The sequence below is a fragment of the Artibeus jamaicensis genome, unplaced genomic scaffold, assembly GCF_021234435.1.
Source record: "Artibeus jamaicensis isolate MK-2021 breed Jamaican fruit bat unplaced genomic scaffold, CSHL_Jam_final scaffold_3307, whole genome shotgun sequence".
NCBI lineage: Eukaryota > Metazoa > Chordata > Mammalia > Chiroptera > Phyllostomidae > Artibeus > Artibeus jamaicensis.
In genome coordinates, this window is record NW_026522040.1 from 5,189,075 (window position 1) to 5,212,573 (window position 23,499).

Below are 23,499 nucleotides of genomic sequence, written 5' to 3' on the forward strand. Positions count from 1 at the left end.
CTGCCAAGGCCAAGATCTCTTTGTGTAACAAAGAAATATGTACTTTTTCTCTTGGGTTGCAAATAATCTTTCTTCTGTGCTGTTTATCTTTTGCTTTGTTTACAATATTTTCTTGTTTTTTGCCATGTTCATTTTTACCTTATAAACATTTTAAATGTTTTACACAAAAAGCATTTGTCAGCATTTTCTCTTTTAGTTTCTGAGTTTTGTCTATGTTTTAAATATTAGCTCTCTTGCAAGAAGAGTCTCCTTAGAGTTGCCACCTTAATGCACCAGGGCTTCATTTGAATTCTACATCATATGATACAGGTTAAAAAATTAGGCTTTACTGTGGAAAGAGGAAACTTACAGTGTCAAGGTCATTGAGAGAAGGGAGGGCATGGAGACCCCATCCTCTTATTGTTCCTGGCTGACCTGCTGGCCTCACAGAGTGGTTAGTGTTCCAGGAAAGGGAACTTCGCCCCTCTTTTGGTCTCCTTGTATGGAACAAATGTGAGAGTAGCCTTATCAGCAAATGGAAAAATCAGACTGACTTGGCACCAGGAAGCCTGGATTTTGGTGCCAGTTGTTTGCCAGAGTTGCCTGGGAAACACACACAAACTGTCCAGCACCTAGATTTTTGGTCTTGTGGGATGTTACACAAGAGAAAGGAAGCCGTGGGTCCCATGGGAAGCTGAGCTTGTGTACAGTTCCTCAGGCTGGGAGCAGCCCTTTTCCTCAGCCCCAATGCCCCATACCTGGTTTGAGCTAGCTCATTGTCCAGGCAACACAGAATGAGCTCTGGGTTCTCTTAGAACAAGCCTGTTCTTGGCATTATGTTAAATTAATAAGGAGTCAGGCACTGGAGATGAGATTAACTATTTATAAAAAGTTACCACCAACTTTTTTAGTTTGAAAATTTTCAAACTAAAAAGTTGGGAAGAATGATACAATGAATACCCTTCACCTAGGTTTACCAACTGTTAATATTTTGTCACCTTTGCTTTATCTCTTTCTATAAATGTGTGTTTGCATCCATTGAAGCATTTGGAGGTAGATTAAATATCTTATGACATTTAACTCAAAATAATTCATATACACCTCCTAAGATTAAAGGCATTCACCTACCTAATGGCAATAACATTTTTCAGACCTAGGAAAATTAACACTTCAATGTATTTAATTACACATTCAAATTTTTCTAATTGTTCCAAATGTCTTTTATAACCATCTTTTTTTTAAAAAATCTGAACCAAGATCTTAACAAAGCCCATACATTATATTTGATTCTGTCTCTCTAGTCCGGTGCCCCAAGATGGGTATTTAGCAATGCCTAGAGATACTTTTGATTAGCACAGCTGGGGTTGCTACTAGCACCTAGTGGATAGAAACCAAAGATGTCTGCTAAATATCCTACAATACACAGGACAACCCTCAACAAAGAATGACCTTGTCCCAAATGTCAATTATTGCTGAGATTGAAAAACCTTGTCTATCTGAAATGGTCTCTTTATTTTTTTGTTGTTGTTGTTTTTCATGACATTGACTTGTAGGGTTCCGGCCAGTTGTAATGTAGTATGTCCCACATTCTAGGTTTTTCTGATTGTTTCCTTCAGATTAGTTTCCATTTAAACATATTTGGCAAGAATATTATATAGGTCATTATAACAGTTAGTTATGACCACATAACAACCCATCTCAAAACTCAGTGGCATAATATTAACAGCCTTTGGCTAAGTCATTCTCTTGGTCTGCACTGGGCTCAGCTGATTTTAGCTGGACTCATTCATGGATCTGCAGTCATTTGGCAGATTGACTAGGGGCTGGCTGGTCTGGGATGACCTCAGCTGGGATGACTTGGCCCAGCTCCATTCACCTATCACTCTTAGCAGGCTAGCCCTGGCCTGTTCTCAGGGACAAGACAGGGATCTGAAAGAGAGTGAGCAAGATCTGTGGAAGCCTAGCGTTAGAATTGGAACTCTGGCACTTCCCCTGCATTCTGTTGCCCAAAGAAGGTCACAAAGTCATTCTAGATTCAAGTGGTGGAGAAATAAACTGTAGTTCCTTTTTCTTTTTTTATATTTTATTTATTTTTTTAGAGAGAGGGGAAGGAAAGGAGAAAGAGTGGGAGCGAAACATCAATGTGTTGTTGCCCCTCATGTGTCCCCTACTGGGGACCTAGCCTGAAACCCAGGCATGTGCCCTGACTGGGAATCAAACCAGCAACCCTTTGCTTCACAGGCCCATGCTCAGTCCACTGAGCTACACCAGACAGGGCCAAACTGTAGTTTTTGAAGGGGGTTGTTGCAAAGTCATTGCAAGGTGTGTGAATGAGGGAGAGAAAGAATTGGGGCTTGTTGCAATCTGTCTATCAAAGTGATATTGTACGTCTCAGTGGATCAGATCCAGAGGTATATAATTTCAGTTTTTCTCACTGTTAATGATGTTAAGTTTGATATTTGATTAAATAGTAACTGACAAAGCTCTCCTTTGGAAAGTTCTTTCTTTCATATCTGTGAGTAGATACTTCAATACATGGTTCTTTCTTGTTCATCACTGTTACTTTCCTAGGGTTGCTATAACAAGAATTTATTCTGTGGATGGATATTTATGCTAGTTTTTTTGTGTTTCAAATCATGATGTAATCAATGTACTTGTAAACACCTCATTAAGCACATGTGTGGGAGTTCTTCCAAAATATATCTGGAAAGGAAATTTCTAGGGAATAGAATATACACATTCTCAACTTCTCTACATTGCTGCCTAGATTACAAATTCACAAATTGGGTGGCTTAAATCAGCATAAATTTATTGTATCACAGTTCTAGAGGCTAGAAGGATGTAAACAACGTGTCGGCAGGGCTCCATCTGAAACCTTAGGGAGAATCCTGCCCCGGCTCTCCCAGCTTCTTGCCCCAGACATTCCCTGGCTGCCTCGGCAGCACTTCTATTCAGCCTCCACCTTCACATGACATCCCCCTGTGTCCCTCTCCTCACATGACCATTTTCTTATAAGAACACCAGTCATCTAGGATTAGGGTCCCATCCTACTGGATTATGCCTCAACTTCACTAATTATATCTTGAACAACCCTTTCTCCAAATAAGATCACATTCTGGGGTCTTGGGGGTTAGGATTTCAACTTACCTTTTTATGGAAACATAATTTAACCCATAACACCCATCAGCCCTTTACCCAAGGGCTTTATCATCCATTGATTGTCCTTGATCAACTCAGTTACTAACATTGGGAATTACACAATGGTGGTTTCCTTAGGCCTCACTGTTTCTTCAATATTTATTAGCTGGCATTCTTCTGTAAAGAAGGTTGTGTTTTCCTATTTCTCCCTCATCTCTTCTTTCCTCCCTCACTAACTCCACTGGTCCCACTTTTTAAATCACTTTGAATGTTTGGCTTTTGCCTTTTATCACTTTTATACAACCATTGTATAATGTTTTATCCAATATTGTATCAACCATCATTTTCGTATAACCATACAAACAAAATTTTAGTGGTCAAATTGTCTCAAATGTGGCTAGTAAGGGCCCATAAAGTCAACTCTTCATAAATAAAAGTGTAAGTATTTAAATTTTTATTAAATTTAAAATTCTTCTTTTTAAAATGTAACCATTGCTGCCTTACCCCATTGGACTTACTTCTGCTGTCCAGATAACTAGGGGTTCATAACTTTCTCCCTGGGGAGGCAGTGTGATTGTTTCCCATGGGGGAAAAATCTCATTATCATTCCTTAAAGCATGGCCATAAAAAATGAAACGCTGCTATTAATTGAGTATTCTCTGCTTTACATGTTATTTTAATTGTCATAGTAACTACCCACATGGATTTTGCAAACCAAAGGTTTGAATCCTACCTCTGTCACATCTTAGGTATGGATTTGGGCCTTGGTTTATTGTATTTGCCTCACGGGTTTGAGCCCAGCAGCTTGCCTAACCTAGATAGAGTAGGTGTTCATTAGTTCTCTTCCTTCCATAGCCTGATGACAGGCCATGACTTCTAGGTCATGTGGATAAATGACAGTGCCACAGAATGCACTAGCAATTAGTCTGGAGTTGATCAATCTCATTAATTCAGAATATGCTCATTAGGAATTAAAAGACAGTTTGACCTAAGTTTCAGCTAAAGTTCATCTTTAAATATCTTTTGAAAAAATCACTTTGATAATCAATTTCCTAAAATAAACAATACTGTGGGAAGGAGATCATATCTATTCAACTTAAAAGAAGAACTATTGGGGAGATCTTTTTTTTAAAAAAAATTTATTTATTTATCTTTAGAAGGGAAGGGAAGGAGAGAGGGAGAGAAACATCAATGTATGGTTGCCTCTTGTGCATCCCCTGCTGGGAACTGGCCTGCAAGGAACTGGCTTGCAACCCAGGCATGTGCCCTGACTGGGAATTGAACCGCGATCCTCTGGTTCGCAGGCCTGCGCTCAATCCACTGAGCTACACCAGCCAGGGCTTGAGGAGATCTTTGACAATTTACACACACATTAGGAAATTCATTTACATATCTACCTTCAAAATAGGTCAAGTTTGTTGAAAACTGTGCAATCATTCCTTCCACAAATAGCATTAAGTACCTACTATGTCCCATGCAATGTTCCAGGCACTTGGGATACATCAGAGAGTAAGACAAATATTTCTGCCCTCATGTACTTTTCGGTTGGGGGAAGACAGGTGAAAAATGAATAAATCCGTGAATTATATAGAGTCTTAAATGTAGGTAAGTGCTAATGAGAAAAATAAACGAAGAAGGGGTATAGAGGAGGGTACTGCAGTTTTAAATAGGGTTGTCATCATTTAAAAGGTGACATTTGAGCAGACTTGAAGGCAATGAGGAAATTGGACATGTGGCCCTCTGGGAGAACAACAAATAAAAAGCCCTTGGGCAGGAGTGCGCTTGCCTGCTGGTGGCACAGCAAGGAGAATAGTGTGGCTGGAGCGCAATGAATTAAGGGAAGTATTTTATTTATCTACCAAACACTTAAATAGCTCTCACTAGCAGGTGCACACGCACATTTGGGCTTTCTCTCTCCCCCCGCCCCCTTCCCCGCAGCTCTACCTCTGTGACTTTCTAAGTAAACTTGCCCTTGTGTTTGAAAACAAAATAGCACTCACTAGCAGCACTGTCCCAAGCACTTAACAATGTTAACTAAGCCTCCTAATAACTAGGTGAAAGGGATGCTGTTTTTCTCTTTTCTCGATGAGGAAACTGAGGCACAGGGAGGTTACAAAACTTCCTTCGAATCACATGGCTATCAAGTTACAGAGCTGGGACTGGAGCTCAGGTAGTCTGTCTCTAGAGACTTCTGGTGCTTTCAAGCACCGAAGTTGCTGTACTGCCTCCTCATAGTCAGAGATGAGGTCTGAGAACGGGGGTCCAGATCCCGTAGGTCATTAAAGGCCATTGAGTTTTTAATTCTGAGGATTTGGGTTTTTATTCTGAGTGATGTGGGTTGGTTTTTGTTGTTCCAGAAATTTCCAAAGCATCTATATACTTAGGTATGGATTACTCTTGTCATTTAATACACTTACATGAATTCAAAAGGATATCAATGTATGGGAACAAAGAAAGTTTGCTATGTATAATTCAGAGATGATATCCCATCAGATGCCACTTGTATAAGGGTAATCCCTTCTGTTTTTAAAGTCTTAAAAAACCTATTTATTGTGTGGATCTAGTAATACTTATATACTTGGCTGTGCTTTTTGCAGGGGGCAAAGTATTGACCAAAAAACTTCATTTTCCTTCTTTGAAGGGGAAAAAAGTATACAGGGGCAAGGGGACTACTTCAGATATGTCCTAGCTATATACCGAAGGTGATGGGTCAGTGCTGCTGCCTCCTTGGGGCCTAACATGCCAGCACCTTATAGTGGGCCACCCACCTTCACTGGACTCCATGACCTCAAGTGCAGAGTGATCCAGAAGCAACTGCCTTTGACAGTACCTAAAGGACTCTGGCTCAAGCCATCCATTCTGCTCAACGAGCATTTAGGAGCAGCACAGGCAGAGTCAGTCTGGAGAAGAGAAAGCATTGAGAAGACCACAGTTATCCATGAATAACATCACTGATCATAGTAATAGCCACGATTTACTTAGCATTTACTGTATGTATAGCATCATGCCAAATGCTTTACAAGCATGAGCTATATAGTACACTAAGGTTTAAAGAGATTACGTATTAAACTGCCCAGGATCATATACAGCCGTGACTCAAGCACAGCACCACAGAGAATTATATTGCCAGATCACATAGAAAAATGAGTAGGACCTGTCTCCATAGTGCATGGTCCTACTCATTTTTCTACGTGGTCTGGGAATATAATTCTCTATGGTTATTCCTGCTGTAACTTTCAAAAACACTGACTCTCTGGAGGTGGTTCCAGTTCTGAATTTCCAGCTGCCTCTTGGATGTAAGTACAAGTTTCAGCCTTACCTTTTTTGTACCTTTCAATTTATCAGACACATCTTAGGTGCCTCATCAGATTTCTTGTCATCATTTCTCAAATCCTCAGTTCCTTATTCTGTTTCAGCCACCACTGCAGCTCATTTGCTTTGTTTGGGCCCACGTAGTCCTGTTACTTTATCTGCCACTTACCCTGCCTGGTCCTCCCCTTTGCCACTGAGCAATCAGGCTCACCAACTACATGCCATGAATTCATCTCTACTCCCAACCATGATGAAAGGCCATACCATAGAGTGTTGGCTGTGGCTTGCTGAGTGACTAACGATGGGAAAAATATGACGTACCCCAGAAGTATGAGGAAAGTAACTCCCAGTGTGGTATATTTTGATCAGAGGGAAATAGGAGATGGGAGGGAACCACAAAGGTGAATTCCTTTTCCTTTCTCCCTCCCAAGAACTTACCTGAGCATGTTTTTGCCCTATAGCATGTCTGGAGAAATTCTGCATGGACATGCAGGCATACCTACTATTTCTGCAGATTGTCCAAGCATCATCTTGCATTACTTCTCATCTTTTTCTGTCTCTCCTCACTATTTGTCTCATTCTGACTGCCCTGGGATTGCATCTCCTAAATAAACCACTAGCGTTAACTATTGGTTTGAGTTCTATTTTTCTTAAAAACATAGGCTAAGATATCCAGACTCAATTACTCTCAATGGTACCACAATTTCCTAAATTTTCTTGCTTCAAAGCCGAGCTTCTAAGATAAAGCAGTAGCTGATAATATTGTCATTTTTTTATCAGTATATCTAATAGAATTCATGTATTTCTCCTAAAAGGTGCTGTTTATTTAAAAAGGAAATTAAAATAATTGAAAGGATCCAAGGTGGTACAAAGATTCTGAACCAGTAGCTAAAAACTAGCATCAAGCCTAAGTGTACTCATGCCTGGAGTATCTTGCAGCTAGCTCTTCCTTTCCTTTCCAGTCTTGCCTGGGTTTGAGTCCCCTGTATTCTCGCTTGGACTATTGAACACCTTCCTAATTTGTCTTTCTGTTCTCACATTCTCCTACTTATGATCTAATTTGAATGCCATTACCATAAGATAAATAATTCTAGAAGCTGATTTTATTTTGCTCCCATGTTTCTAAAACCTGCAGTAACTTCTCACTGCCCATAGAATAATGTTTAAAGTTCCTTCTAAAACTAATCTTAACTGAAGGCCCTCTACAAACATTGTGACCTACATTTCCAGCTTTACTACCAACTATAGTGTTTCTCTCTGTGAATTACTCCACCAGCTATTCTGTGCTCTTTGCTTTTCCCAAAGGTGTGTTGCACTTTTCTAAGACCACCATGCCTCTGCTATTGAACTGGACAACAGATGTATTTGTGGGTTTTGGTACGCCACCCTTTTTGGGAAGTATCAGAATGCCTCTTACATCCATAACCACCTCCTGGTGATTTTTAATAGACAGGACACCAAATTATGTATCAATTTATTCTCCCATTCCAAACAAAACCATTTAGTACAGGAGCTGGAGCCTAACCTAGGGCAATAAACTTATCTATGCTGATGTGATGGCTTATCAAAGAAGCTCTGCCTAATAGCAACCTGCATTTGATGGTGAACAGCCAAACTAGTCGGGTCCTTTAGGGGAGTTAAAATGAAGTACAGAGAGGTTAGTGACTAGGGAGAAGCTAAAAGATACACAGAGGAAAGGAACTGTACAATCATGTAGCAGCAGCAACCGTGAAGCAATAGAAGCTGTAAGATAGAGAAAGGACTAGAAAGTATTTAGTAGCAAGGGCAGCAGATGCATAATAATAGCAGACAGAGTACAAAGCAAAAGATATTAAATGCTGAAGAACCCACAAGGTAACCCAGCTGCTATGGTTGTGTGCTGAACCATCCAGTTCCCACTGGTCATAACATAAACTTATATTGAGGCAACCCGAGTCTATCTCTGTTCTGGAAATTAAATTTTTGCCTCCCAGTATCTATATCAGTCAAGATCATAGTAGAAAACTAAAGGCAACTCAGCCGGAGTTTTGAAAATACTTGAAGACACTATTTACAAGGATGTAAGCAGGGTTACGGGAAGGTAGGAGGAGTATTGAGGCACTGAGCATTCTGGGACTAGCCCAGAGCTGAAGAGACAAGGGAAAGAAATGGTGTGATAGGAGTCAAGGAAAGGCTAGAGTCATAAAGGCACATACCTGCTGCCAGAATCACAGTGCTGGGAGGAAAGAAGTATATCAATCTTTTTCCTCATAAGCTCTGATACTTGCTGATACCTCCCACTGGCCAAACCCTACAGTAAGATAGAAGGCAGTAGAGCCCAGGTGACGTCATTTGTGGGTAACAACCTCATGAGGCACAGAGCGGGGCAGAGAAGGATAAGGGGGGCTGTCATGGGCTAACTAGTGGCCTCTTCAAAAAAATATGTCTGTGCCCTAATGCCTTATATAGTAAAGATGCACTTAAGTTTAGGATCCTGAGTAGAAGAGCTTATCCTTCTTTATTTTGGTGGGCCCAAAATACAACCATATGTATCTTAATGAAAGAGAAGCAGGGGAAGTTTTCAAAAAGGAAAGGAGGAGGCATTGTGACCACAGAATCAGAAACTTGAGTGAAGTGGCCATAAGCCAAGGCAAGCCTGGAGCCATCAGAAGCTGGAAGAGGTGAGCAACAGACTTTGCCCCAGAACCTTTGAAGGGAGTGTGGCCCTGCCAAAACCTTGATCTCGGACTTTTGGCCTCCAGAGCAGTGAGAAAATAAAATTCTGTTGTTTTAAGCCACCCAGTGTTTGGTAATTTGTTACGGCAGTCACAGGAAACTAACGCAGGGACCAGCCAAATGGAGAATTACCAGCACAGAATCTATTCAGCTCGAATGCCATGTTGACCACAACAATGTCCCCGATCACTTTGGCTGGACATTCTTTTGCCTACCTTCTCTATTCCCTCTAGTACTTCTTTTTGGACAATTCGTATGATTCAAGTTAAATGCTCCCAGGTTATAGTTACTTTTGCATGCAAATATCTTTTCACCCTAACCAGATTACAACACCCTTCTCGAGAACAAGAACCTTGTCTTATATTTATATATCTTTGTAGACCGTGAAAATTCTAGCACAGTACTTTGAACAGAGTGGATATTCTGTAATTGGTAAATGAGAAAGAAAGCTTCCATTTGTCCATCTGTAAATGGAAAATAACAATTTCTACTGACTTGCCTTTCAGAGGTAATAATGGCAGTGTTTCCAGGAAACAATTTCTGTACCTGTAACAAAATGATGTATCTGTAATACCTACTCCTGCAGCAGCAGTTTCTCGGGAAAAAATTACAGTTCGTGGCAGTGTGTCCTCCATTTCATGTGGAGCTGAAACTGCTCGTAGTCACCCCATGGAAAAGGCAGGGGATCGTTAAGAAAATACAAGACCTGAATATTCACTCAGGAACTTTGATTCATCCAATAAATATTTACAAAAGGACTATTATGTTAAAGTACAGTCAATAAATGCTGGAAAATACACACACACAAAAATAAGGCATGATCCCAAGTAATTATGACACAATATGATGAATGCATTTTATAAGAGCAAAATACTATGGGACCAAAAAGAAGGGAGTGATTAACCCTATGGATGGGAGTTTTACCAAAAAGAAAAAAGTCACACTCGAGCTAGTTTTTTAGGACTTTGTCAGGCACAGAAGAAGTCAAGAGCGCTGGGAACCAAGAGAAATAACTTCGCCTGAGCTGTTGCCAAGCAAACCACACCCTCAGCTCAGCCCTATTGTATCCAGCCCTATTTTTATTCATCATCCTCATAGCTAGTGGATAGTGAGAAAGGAAGAGAATGCAGACTGCTTCCCTACTTTGCATCTAGATTTGCAACAAAGGAAGGAGATTATCAGGAGGAAAAGTAGAGGTCGACCTCTTACAAGCCCAATAATGACAAGTTTAAATAGCCATGCAATAGAGTTAATAAACACTCTTACCTTTCCTGAGCTTCTGCCTCAATCATGAAAGCTTAGGTGGGCTGTCATGTGAGAGTGTGTGGTAGCAGGGCATGAGTAGCTCAGAGGAAAGAGGGCCAGGAACAAGAGCACCCCTTGGTCTCTTCCCAAACCAAGAGACTCGTCTTTGTGGCAAAACCCTTTGAATGGGAATAATGGCTGAAGCCCTTTTGCCTCCCAGAGGCTGACCTTCAGATCACTCCTTGGGGAACAGCTCTTTCAGGGGCACCGCCCAACTTCTCTCCCCCGGCAGCCTTTTAGGACTCTGAGACCAGAGCTGTGCTGCTTTTGAGTGGGAGGAGAAAACTCTTGGGAAAGCAGCCAGGGGAGAGGGAGAGACTGACCTAAACCCACCAAGGGGCAGAGGGTTCCCCAACCTCACCCTGCAGCTTCCACTGGAAAACGGGGAAGCTGAGAAACCAGATTCCAGCCTCAAAGTACAGATCACTTGTCCTTGTTTTCTTAAGAAGCCTCTACCTTCCAGACCTTGCCAGGAAGCCAGCGGCATTTTCATGAAGCAGTAATAACAAGGACAGAGCGTTCTAGCCTGCTGGAGCCTGCTGGCTGGTCACTCTTTCCATTGCCTTTTGTTTTCATGCATCATTCCCTCACTTGCTTCTCAGATTCCTCAGGGCTTTGAAAAAGCCACAAATGCTCCACACAGTGACACCACCCAGCAGGCTGGCAGACATCACTGACACGCACTCTGCCCTAAACGATGGCACGTACACAAGCCGTGACAACTGACACCCAGCCATACACCTAGTAAGAGTCAAGACAGCTTCCAGAAAGTGACTCCCACCTGTCACCTTAGCTGGCAAAGGTGAGTCCACCCGGTGGACTGTAAATCACAGACCCTTGTTTGATGCATAATGCATCTGCAAGGTAAGGTGGACAGTGGCACTTCTCTACCCTTTCCTCAAGGATCTAAATGCGGCCGACACAGATGTTACCAACAAAGTGACAGAGGGCTCTCACTGTGGCAATTCACCTCTCACTATATTACATTGTGTATACATACATGCATACAGGGAGCAGAAACTCTCGATGACATTTGTATTTCTATGTCACCTGTGGCCTACTTCAAACCACACTGCAGAGCTACCCTACCAGAATCTGAAAATAGGTCCCAGACATGTATATTTTTTAAAAACTCCACAGTGTTGTTTAGAATGTGTGAAAGAGAAATTCACATATATCACTGATGAGAGTAAAAATTAGTTCACCTACCATGGAGAGTAATCTAGGCAGCAATCTAGAGAAGTTGCGAATGTGTATATTCTATACCCTAGAAATTTCCTTTCCAGACATATTCTAGAAGAACTCCCACACATGTGCCCAGTGAGGTGTTTACAAGGACATTGATTACATCATGATTTGAAACAGCAAAAAATCGAGCATAAATATCCATCCACAGAATAAATTCTAGAACATTTATAGCATAGGGCTGTATCACAGTGCTATACAGTATAATATTACTCAGTTGTAAAGAAAGGACTAGCTGTACAAGTAACATGGCTAAATTTCAAAAACATGATGTTGAAAAAATGCAACTTTCAGAAAATATGTACACTATTTGTAAACATCTTTAAACACCCAAAACATATATATCGTGTAGTAAAAATATAAAACATGTGAGGATTCCCACCTTCTTTAAGAGATTGGTTACCTTTTGGTAGAGATGGGATGAAAGGGCCTTCTCTTTTACTAGAACATTTTATTTATTTTTAAAAAATTGCTAGGGGTGGGGAGCATAAAGGGACTAAATGGTAATGGAAAAATATACTAAAGATTAAAAAACTCATCCTGGCTAGTATAGCTCAGTGGATTGAGTGTGGGCCTGTGAACCAAAGGATCTCAGTTTGATCCCCAGTCAGGGCACATGCCTGGGTTGCAGGCCAGTTCCTAACAGGGGACACACAAGAGGCAACTAAACATTGGTATTTCTCTCCCTCTTTCCTTCCCTTCCTCTCTAAAGATAAATAAATAAAATCTTTGAAAAAAAACTCTTAAGTACATATGTCAAGCTGTTATAATTTATGAAATTCGGATGGTGGATATATGTCTCACCAGTAACTCTGAGGTATTTACACAAAAGTAAATATCACCTTGAATTTGGCAATGGTTTCTTAAGATATGTCACCAAATACTGAAAATAAAAGTTTGTTTTTAGGGATAAGCCACCCCCATAAACCCACATGGCACTCCTCAGCCCTCTCAATAATGTATGCACCTTTAGTGGTTTTCCATTAACAGAGGAGTTGCTGTGCAGATTCACGCACACTCTCCTACTTAGGTGTGCTTCTGACCTTCTGGATTTGTGAGCATCCTCAATAGACTCAGAGGTGCAATGGAATGAAGCTAGGGATTAGTCCACATCTGGATACCATTATTATAATAATCAGAGAGTCCCAAATGTAGCTGAAAATCAGAATCAACTGATAAAAATTTCAATGCTGTTGTCTATGCCCCTGCCTCTGAGAATATGATACAATAGTTCTGAGGTGAAAACCAGGAATCTATATTTTTAATAAGCTTGACTAGAGATTCTGATGATCAGCCTGGTTTGAGAAATAAGGATAACTAACCATGAGGCAGGATAGTAAGTAGTTAGGGAAATTCATTGGCGGGTGGAATGGGGAAGCTCAGACAGTTAGCGGATTGAAACCAGCCCCATCCAGCACCCTGTGTTGTCTGCCTTCTCCCCTGCATACCACTCTCTTAATCATTAACCCCTCAGGACAGTGAGTTTCTGGCCCACATCCAATCACCTTAGGAACAAAGCCTTGGGCATGTTGACCACAGAGACAGAGCTTTGGTCAAACTAGAGATCATACCTAGGCCACAGTTGTGTTTCAGCTCCAGGCCCAGAAAAGCAGCAAAACCAGATGAAGTAATGCCCTGGCTGACAACAGGACCAGATGCAATGACTGTTGACCCCTATACTAGCATCAACCAATCAGTAGAGACCAGGACCTAAAATGACACGCCCACAGAGCTAATGAATATTCTATTGAGACCCTCCCCTAAAACCTCTGCTGAAATCCACACCTTTGGAAAACAGACAAAAACCCTTAAGAGGAAGGACCCAGTGCACACACACACACACACACACTCTCTCTCTCTAGAACACGCCCACACCCCCCTTTCAGGTGCATATCTTTGTTGACTTTCTCATAAGAGCCAAGGGCCCTTCTTTTGCTCTGTAACTAGTTTCTTGAGTCCACGCAGCCCAGCTGGCTCACTCCTACCTCTGTGACTTTCTACACAGACTCCCTTTCACTAGAGTTCTTGGCCCTGAATTCTTTCTCAGCTGAGCTCAAGGACCAAAGTCTAACACCACTACTAACAACCATGGTTATATTTTATTAATGTTTTCAAAGAGTGGGATGAAAAAGAAGCAAGAAAACTAAAGGAGGAAAGGGAGGAGGAAGGAAGAAAGGGAGGGACAGAGTGAGCTTTCAAATCCTTCCAACTCTATTTTTCCCTACCTGTCCAACCCTGAATGTCTCTCCATCCCCTAAACTCTGCTAGAGCTCTGATTGTCTATGAGTTCACTTGGAAATTCTGTACTACCCTTCACATTGATATAATGGGCTATTACTTACCCAATAGATTTATGTCTTATATCTTGGATTAGGCTATTAGCTTATTCAGGACAGGGACCATATCTTGTTCACCTTTGTGTTTTCTATAGTAGCTAACACAATGACTTGATCAGAATAAGCATGACAGGGTACAAGGTCAATATACAAAAGTCAATTGTATTTCTATACTAGCAATGAACAATCTGATAATTAAAATTAAATTCAATGCTATCCCTATTCAGATCCCAGGTTTTGGGGTGTGTGTGTGTGTGTGTGTGTGTGTGTGTGTTTGTTTGGCAGAAATTGGCAAGGTGATCCTGTAATTGATAGGGAAGTGTAACCCAGAATAGCCAAAATACTCTTGAAGAGGAAAAGCAAAGCTGGAAGATACGTATTTGCTGATTTCTAAACCTATAAGAAAGGTACAATAATAAAAACATAGGCATAAGTATACACATATAGATCAATGTAATAAAATTGAGTGTCCAAAAATAAACCCTCACATTTACGGTCAAGTGTTTCTTTTGACAAAGGTGCCAAGACAATTCAATAGAGAAAGAGTAGGTTTTTCTTTTTTTATTTATTGATTTGAGAGCAAGAGAGACATTGATTTGTTCTTCCACTTATTTATGCATTCATTAGTTGATTCTTTTTTTTTTATTAGTTGATTCTTATATGAGCCCTTACTGGGGATCAAACCTGCAGCCTTGGTGTATCAGGACGATACTCTAGCCAACTGAGCTACCTGGCCAGGGCCTAATTTTTTCAATAAATGGTGCTGGGACAATTGGATATCCACATGCAAAAGAATGTTAGACTATACCTCATACTGTACAAATAAATTAATTCAAAACAGATCATAGACCTAAATGTAAGAATTAAAATGATAAAACTCCCAGGAGAAAACACAGGAGTAAATCTTTTTTTTTAAAGATTTTATTTATTTATCTTTAGAGGGGAAGGGAAGGAGAGAGGGAGAGAAATATCAATGTATGGTTGCTTCTGGTGCATCCCCTGCTGGGAACTGGCCCCTGCTGGGAACTGGCCTGCAACCCACGAATGTGCCCTGACTGGGAATCAAACTGCGATCGTCTGGTTCGCAGGCCCGCGCTCAATCCACTGAGCTACACCAGCCAGTAGGAGTAAATCTTTATGAGCTTGAATCTGGCAATGGTTTCTTAAGATAGGTCACCAAAAGCAGAACTGACAAAAGAAAAAAATGAATAAACTGGACTTCAAAATTAAAACCTTTTATGCTCACAGAACACCATCAAGAAAGTAAAAAGCCCTGGCCAGTGTGGCTCAGTCAGTTTGGCGTTATTCCACACAGCAAAAGGTCACCAGTTTGATTCCCAGTCAGGGCAAATACCCAGGTTGTGAGTTGGTCCCCAGTTGGGCATGTATGAGAGGCAACTGATCAGTGTTTCTCACATTGAAGTTTCTACTCCTTCTCTTTCTCTCTCCCTCCTCCCCTCTAAAAAAAAAAGTTAAAAAAGACTACCCACAGAATGAGAGAAAACCTTTGTCAAAAGTATATTTGACAAGAAACTTATATTCGGAACATATGAAAACCTATTGTAACTCAATAATGAAAAGCCAACCCAGATAAACTATGGACAAGCTTACAGCACTGTGAGAAAATAAATCAATGCAGTCTGTGGTATTTTTTGTTATGGCAGCTCTAGCAAATAATACAGTGGTTCTTTTCAATATGTAAGAATGACATCATGTTAAGAAAGGCCTATGCTTCGAATGATTGCATTTTTCAGGGTGGTATCTTTTGACCACTTGTGTCATCAACTGTTAGAAATGTGAGAACTCTCCAGAAGATCAAGTGCTGTGCAGTAGTTACCACAGGCAGGCCCTGGAGAGCCCTGGCCTTTCAGAATGCCCTGTTCACCAACTCAAAAGAAGGTGAATTGGTAGAGATTGATCCAAATGTGCATAAAAATTAGGAAATGTCATTTAAAATTATGTTCAATTACTGAGAACTTTTAATAACATGGAGAAGTGATTATAATATGGCAAAAGTAGGTTTATAAGTTGTAATACAGATAAATAATACAATGATGAATAATACAAGAATAAACTCTGTGTCACATACTCACAACTGTAACCTACTTTTGGTCACCCCTGTATAATATCAAGTAAAAAATCAGCATGTAAATTTAATATGTATAGAGAGAATCACTTTATCTGTATGATGATATGCATTGGAGAAAGATGAATAGCAATATAGTCAACATTAACATTATGGGTTATTTTGTTTTTTCTTTATATCTCTCTACACTTCTGAATTTTCCAAAGTGAGTGTGTATTATTTTTATAATCATAAAATATGCCTATATTTTAAAGATTAAAAATTGGGCAGAGGGTATATAACCCGATGCTAGTATTCAGAGCTATCTCCAGGAGTCAAAGTTCTGGGACTCATAGGTCAGATCTGAGTGCTGCTGGAAGCCTGCTGCCCACCTGCCCTCTGGGGATTGAGCCACTGGATGTTGCCCCAATGCCTGGAAATCTCACTATGCACCTGCACTGCCCTCCTTTCCAGAACAGGCCTCTGAGCACTGATCCTCCCTGCAGACCTCTAACCCCTGATTCTGAACTTAGGCTTTTCTTTCTGGAGTCAGCTGCCCACCCCTCTTTCTCTACCAATGACTCGACCCAACCTCTCTCTCCCTCTCTCACACCTTTCTTCGAAATTTTTGTATGCTGAGGCTACCCACAGTGGCACACGATTGATTAGATTCTCCGAAAAGTGACAAGCACAAGATGATAGGACGAAGACAAGAGAAGGAAATATTGAGAGTAATGCGTCTGAAGTTTCCTTCCCTGTGGCGGTTTGACACTTCTGGCGCTCTGTCTAGTTTCTTGTTCCTCCTCCTTGAGAGAAAGGGCTTCATCTGATTGGGGAATGGTGAAGCCTACACAGGGCATGCTCAGTTTAGTTCCTCTTAGGTATCTGCCTGCTGTAGTGAAAATGCTCTGTTCCTCTGGGGGCAGCGTCCCCTCCTGTCCCAACACTCATCCCCAGAATGAGAAGGCCTGTCCTGGTCAAATGTTACTTGTGACTGGATGAGTAAGTCTACCTAATTCTGAAACTCATTTAGTACTTAGTATCCCGCTCTATCCCACGATAAACAACAGTCAAAAATAATTTGGTCTCCATCTGTCCACTCTCTTGTCTCACTTCTCATCTTGATCTGAATCCCAAAATGGGGACTGGAGAAAAGAATGCTATTCCTGGAAACTTCTCAGGGACCTGAAAAGCCTCTGTTAAGAGCCAAGCATGTGCCCAGCATAAAGAGAGCAGCTTAACATATGTTAGTTTATTGAATCCCCACAGCAACCCCCAGTAGTTCACAGTATTTTCTCACTTTACATGAAAGGAAACTGGTGCTCAGAGAGGTTAAGAAAATTACGAGGGCTCTCACAACAAGTGAGTGGCAGATGTCTCTCTGACTTCAATGACCAAGCACTTTACATCAGATATTGTCTTCGGGTGCCAGCACGGCACTCCTTAGGGACTAAGGTAGCAACCTCATCTTCAGTAATACTTCATCCTAACCACCTGACCTATCAATCGAGCAACATGCAAGGGAGGCAAAGATGATACAACCAAAGGACAAGGAGCAGGGTATAAAACTCTAGGCCAAAAACATCAAGAAATATCTTTGTCACCAACTTCTTATAGACTTTGAACAAATGACCTCCCTTGCTCCCCAACTTGTACTCTGGCTTCCCCAGTTGTAAATTAATTCAGTGATATCCTGTCCTTCTTAAGTCAGACCACATGTCATGTTTCCCTGAGACTGGCCTCAGCATAGCTGTCCCTTCACCCCCACTTTGCTATTAAAAAACAAATGCATGTCATGAGGCCTTGGGTAGCACATGGAAAAAAATAATAATCATAATAATGAATCAGCTTAACAATATATAAAAACCAGAAGTAGGGAAATGATGAACAGAAAATGATATCAAAATGCCAACCATAAGGGGCTGACCCTTTAAATAGGCAAGCTGGAGATGTTTTGATCTGACCCCTGAAGACAATCAGCTGGAGGGCTGAACCACAGTCACTGAGAGAGCTAACAACTCCCCAGATGCTAAGGGACCAGGCAGCATTTTCAGGAGCTCAAATCACTGCTACTTTCTTCTCATCTTCCCAACAAAAGCTCAGAAAGTACAAGGGCACCCCACAGGTCACTAAGCACATTCCCAGTTGTCCCCCAGGGAAATCTGATGCTGAAAAATGGACCCGTTCCAAAGTAGTGGTTCAAGCCAGATGAGGAATTACAGAGAAGACAGCCTTCTATGGAAAATACCCTGCCTCCAAATCCCCAATGTCTTCATTAGAGAACTGAAAACACAGCACACCAGCTGGTCTCCACTGCTACGAAGCACTGTGGCGCAATGGAAAGAGCAGTGCTACAGGGCTGGCAAACAAGAAACTAGCCTTCTCGTCCCCTGCTCTGCCAAATTTTAGCTGGGTGACCTTGGCCGAGGTACTTGGCTTCTCTGGGTCTGACTTTCCTCACTTGTTAAATAAGATTTGACTAGACTCTGATGTTTTCTGGTTCTGACATCCTGTCTTTTGTCTTCGGATTATCATCTTACATTTACAGAAAGTGAAAGCAGGCTCTTTGGTGTGTGGTTCTCAGAGATCCTGTTATTTCAGTGATCATGCCTTTACCTGTTCAGTATTCCTCACTGGCTTCCCTACTTCCACAAAATTAAACCTAAATTCTCCAGCATCGCATTCAAGGTTTTCTGTGATCCGCCATGACTATGCAGCCACCCCCCCCCCATGCCCACCAATAGTGTATTTTATACTCTGGCAATACTAGACTATTTACACTTGCCCATAATACCTTTACTGCAATATCAAGTATTTATTGAGTATGTACTCTGTGCTAAACACATCGGTAAGCCTTTGTATATCTGTTCACTTTGCTTAGACTGCCTCATATTAAATTAAAGTATAACTTGCTTCTTAACAAAAAAGCTACATAATATCAGTAGATTAACACAAAAGGAGGTTATTTCTTAGTCATTTAACAATTCAGTGTGGCAAACAACCTTCTACCCAGAATCCTATTTTGCAGCTTTGCCATCCTCTAAGCTTCAGTCCTTTACTTCCAGAGCTAAAAGCTGAGAAAAAGAAGGAAGAAAAGGCACACCTATTTCTTAACTCAGCCCAGAAATGATGCACATCGCTTCTGCTCATATGCCATTAGTGAGAATTGGTCACCTGGCTAGATGTATAGGGAATTGGAAATTAATAGGTCACTCCCAGAAAATTTTCATACAATTAAATGAGAAAGCACAAGTCTTTGATGACCAACCAGCCATCACACACCCTTTCTTGACTTGTCTACTGAGCAAAGGTTTTTTCGCCCTTCAACTCCAAGTGCTACTCCCTTTGTACAGTCTTCCCTGACCTATGTAGACAGATTCACATCCTCCTTTCCTACCCCTCACTGCACTTTACACATTTCTCCACTGTGACAGTTATCATAGTGTACTGTGTGGTTTGCATGCCACTCCACTTAACTGCACTATGACCCTGCACCAGGAATCTTGTCTTTTCATTTTTGTATTTGGAAAGCTGAGCATAGTGCCTGGTAAACAGTAGTTTTACAATGATATTTAATGAATTAATGGCTATTATCGGCACATGAAAGAATAAATGATTACCCTAAAGAAACAAAGCTGGTTTTTGTAAAGGAACAAAGGTCTCAGTTTAAAAAACAACTATTAGTGATTCAGGGTCATCTAAAATGATAAAAAGTGCCCTGGCTTGTGCGGCTTAATTGGTTGGAGCATCGTCTCATGGACCAAAAAATCATGGGTTTGAGTCTCAGTTGGGGCACATGCCCAGGGTTTGGGTTCAATCTCTGGTCAGGCATGGATGAGAAGGCAACTAATTGATGTCAATTAGTTGCATGAGGCAACTAATCTCTCTCACGTCAGTGTTTCTCTTGCTCTCTCCCTTCCTTTCTCCCTAAAAGCAATGAAAAATGTTCTTGGGTGAGAATTTTTTTTTTAATGCTAGAAAAAATAAGCCTCCCATAACAATTACTACAATTGTAATTAATATTTTGCATTATTACTTATTTAAAATATATCTGTCCCATATATTCCATGAGGGTAGGGACCTTGTATGTAGTGTTCTTCACCCTCATTCCAGCATCTAGCATACTGTCTGGCACATAGTAGATACTCAATAGTTCAGAAGGAATGCATAGCTAAAGAAGTGAATGAGTACATGAATGAAGACTGCATCTTTAATCACATGAGCCATATAGTAAATGCGGAGTGCAGATTACAGGAGGAAAGTGTGGATGGGGCAGTGAAAACTCATCACCAGGACTTGAAGAACAGCACAGAGTGCACATCATTGCCTTGTACAGTCCATGTCATCATCGTCTTTATACAAGAGCATGAACAAACATTATTGGAGAAGCTAAAATCTCAATGGGAATAGTAGCCGATGAGTTAATGAGGACAAATGGATGTCTCTAAAATGGTTGCACTATGAGATTGCCTTTGTAAATTGGTTGATGAGAGAAGCAGGAAGCAAGAGTGGAGACAATTACAGAGTCTATGACAACTGTGAAAAATACATGGATTGAGAAAAGGCAGAAGCTTGTTTTCAGTTTTTGAAGAGATATCGAGACAGTTCTTTTTTTTTAACAATGTTTTTTTAATTGATTATGCCATTACAGTTGTTCTATTCCCACCCTCTGTCCCCCTCCACCCTGCACACCCCTCCCCCACCATTCCCCCCTCTTTAGTTCATGAACATGTGTCTCAAGTTCTTTAGAGTCTATATTTCCCCTACTATTCTTACCCTCCCCCCTATCTATTTTCTACCTACCATCTATGCTACTTATTTTCTGTACCTTCTCCCCCTTTTCCTTCTCCCACTCCCCTATTGCTAACCCTCCATGTGATCTTCATTTCTATGGTTCTCTCCTGATCTAGCTGTCCTCTTAGTTCGCTTTTGTTTTAGGTGTGGTTGTTAATAACTGTGAGTTTGCTGTCCTTTCACTGTTCATCTTTTTTATCTTCTTTTTCTTAGAAAGTCCCTTTAACATTTCATATAATAAGGGCTTGGTGATGATGAACTCCTTGAATTTGATCTTATCTGAGAATCACTTTATCTGACCTTCCATTCTAAATGAAAGCTTTGCTGGATAGAGCAATCTTGGTTGTAGGTCTTTGGTTTTCACAAGTTGGAATACTTCTTTCCAGCCCCTTCTTGCCTGTAAGGTCTCTTTTGAGAAATCCGCTGACAGTCTGATGGGAACTCCTTTGTAGGTGACTGTCTTCTGATCCCTTGCTGCTTCTAGGATTCTCTCCTTCATTTTAATCTTGGCTTATGTAATTATGATGTGCCTTGGTGTGTTCCTTCTTGGGTCCAACTTCTTTGGGACTCTCTGAGCTTCCTGGATTTCCTGGACGTCTATTGCCTTTGCCAGAATGGGGAAGTTCTCCTTTATTATTTGTTCAAACAAGGTTTCCACTCATGACTGCTCCTCTTCCCCTTCTGGTACCCCTATAATTCGGATGTTGGAGTATTTAAAGATGTCCTGGAGGTTCCTTAGCCTCTCCTCATTTTTTTGAATTCTTGTTTCTTCATAGTTTTCTGTTTGGTCATTTTTTTCTTTCTTCTGGTTCACTCCGTTGATTTGAGTCCCAGTTCCCTTTTCATCACTATTGGTTTCCTGTGCATTTCCCTTCATTTCAATTAGTTTAGCCTTCATATGTTCCTCTAATTTGTGGCTAAAATCAACCAGTTCTGTGAGCATCCTGATCACCAGTGTTTTGAATTGTGCCTCTGATAGGTTGGCTATTTCTTCATCACTTAGAGTTATCAGCTCTGGGGCTTTGAGTTCTTCTTGAGCCATGTTTTGGTCCGTTTGCACCAGTTACGTATGAAGAGAGGAGCCTTAGGTGTTCACCAGGGCGGGGCCACCCAGGTGGCTGGTTTGTGACACTGTATGTGGGGGCAGGGTCAGAGAGGGACAATAGCAGTTCCCTCTGCTCCTTCCTGCCGATGGGGCCTGCCCAGTCTGTCTCACTGCTTGCTCCTTCACTGATTTGACTGCAGGAAAATGTGAGACCGCAGTCAGCCTGCTGCCTTGCACCTTCACTGGGTCCTCCCATAGCTACCCCACACCTAGGATTTACCCTTGGCTGCCTGGGTCAGGGGATCTTTTTTGCTCGACCTGCTCCGCTGCTGGCTCCGTCCCTCTTTACCAGTCTAGCTGAGTGGTTCGTTGTTGTTGGACTCTGTATTGTTCAAAATTGTTCTGTGGCTTGACTGCGTTTATTGTTGCTAAAATTTTGTTGTTTTTAGATTTGGTTGTGTGAGAAGGCAAAGTGTTTCCACCTATGCCTCCATCTTGGCGGAAGTCCCCAAAGTCGAGACAGTTCTTGAAATGTGTGTAACACATTTATTCTTCTCATAGGTCCCATGTGACAAAGTTTGATTTAGATATCACATATGGCTTTGGGTGGATTAGTTTCCAGACTTTGTCAGGGGGACCTTCTGACAAGAAGGCACTGTGCAAGTGCAGGGGCAACTTCTAATCAGAACCTCTGCATGGGCTTTGATCCGGGTCTCTTGAACCTCTGAACAGTCCTATACATAAAGAAGTACATTTGCAGTGTGGACTGATTTGTGGTGGTAATAGGTTGGTGCTGATGCTGGCAGATGGGCTTTTTCTAGAAACTGACCAAGCCATTAGTGGTAGGGCTAGGAATTCAGTCACCTGAAAAATAGGACAATACATTTTTTTTTGTACATCTTTGATAATACACAAGAACTAAACTATTGGCCTGCCTCTAGGAGCTACCTGTCTTTCCTGTGAGCTGGGCACACAACTACACTGTACTTGCTAGCTCTCTTAAAGTTAGGCAGAGGCATATGACTGAGTTGTGGCCTCTAGGATATGATGGAAGTAATGAATGCCAATTCCAGGTCTGGCCGGTAGGGGAGCTCCGTCCTACAGAGCCCTCCCAGCTGCCCCTGATGAGAATAAATCTACCAAGACATGATCTGCTTGGGGAGAAAAGGCTGACCAATCTCTCAGAGGAGAAGCGCCTCAAGCCTCTTTCTCAGTTAGCTTTTACTGAATTTAGTTTGCATAGATATACATACCCTGCATGTAAAGCTCATCAATCAATATCAGTAATGATCAAAGAAATGAGATAAGGTTACAGATAACATTCTTGGGAATCATGAGGGCCTTTTGAGTCAGGGTCTGGTAGATAGGGTGATGCCAATTGGCCATAAAACCTGGGCAAACAAACTTAGTTTGTGTTTGGACCCTTAATATTTAAATTGAGGGCATTCTTAACGAAGCAGATTTCACAGGATTTTATGCATTTTTTCCTCAGGTCTGATTGCTCCTGGAAACCTCTATCCCCACACAGGGCTATATCTCTCATTGGCGTTTTTTCAGGCCTGAAT

General features: G+C 41.3%; 1 protein-coding gene across 4 annotated transcripts in view; it reads right to left on the bottom strand.

Annotated features, from left to right (window-relative positions):
- Window positions 1-23,499, bottom strand: part of MKLN1 (muskelin 1) — a 332,925-nt gene that overhangs the window by 178,258 nt on the left and 131,168 nt on the right. Inside the window, exon 1 of one of the 4 annotated variants that reach the window (XM_053657126.1) lies at window positions 10,411-10,451. The exons of the other annotated variants lie outside the window; for them this stretch is intronic. Coding sequence (XP_053513101.1) covers window positions 10,411-10,436 — 26 coding nt within the window. The 5' untranslated portion in view covers window positions 10,437-10,451. Of the gene's footprint in view, window positions 1-10,410; window positions 10,452-23,499 lie in introns of those variants that run through there. 4 annotated transcript variants of the gene reach the window in all.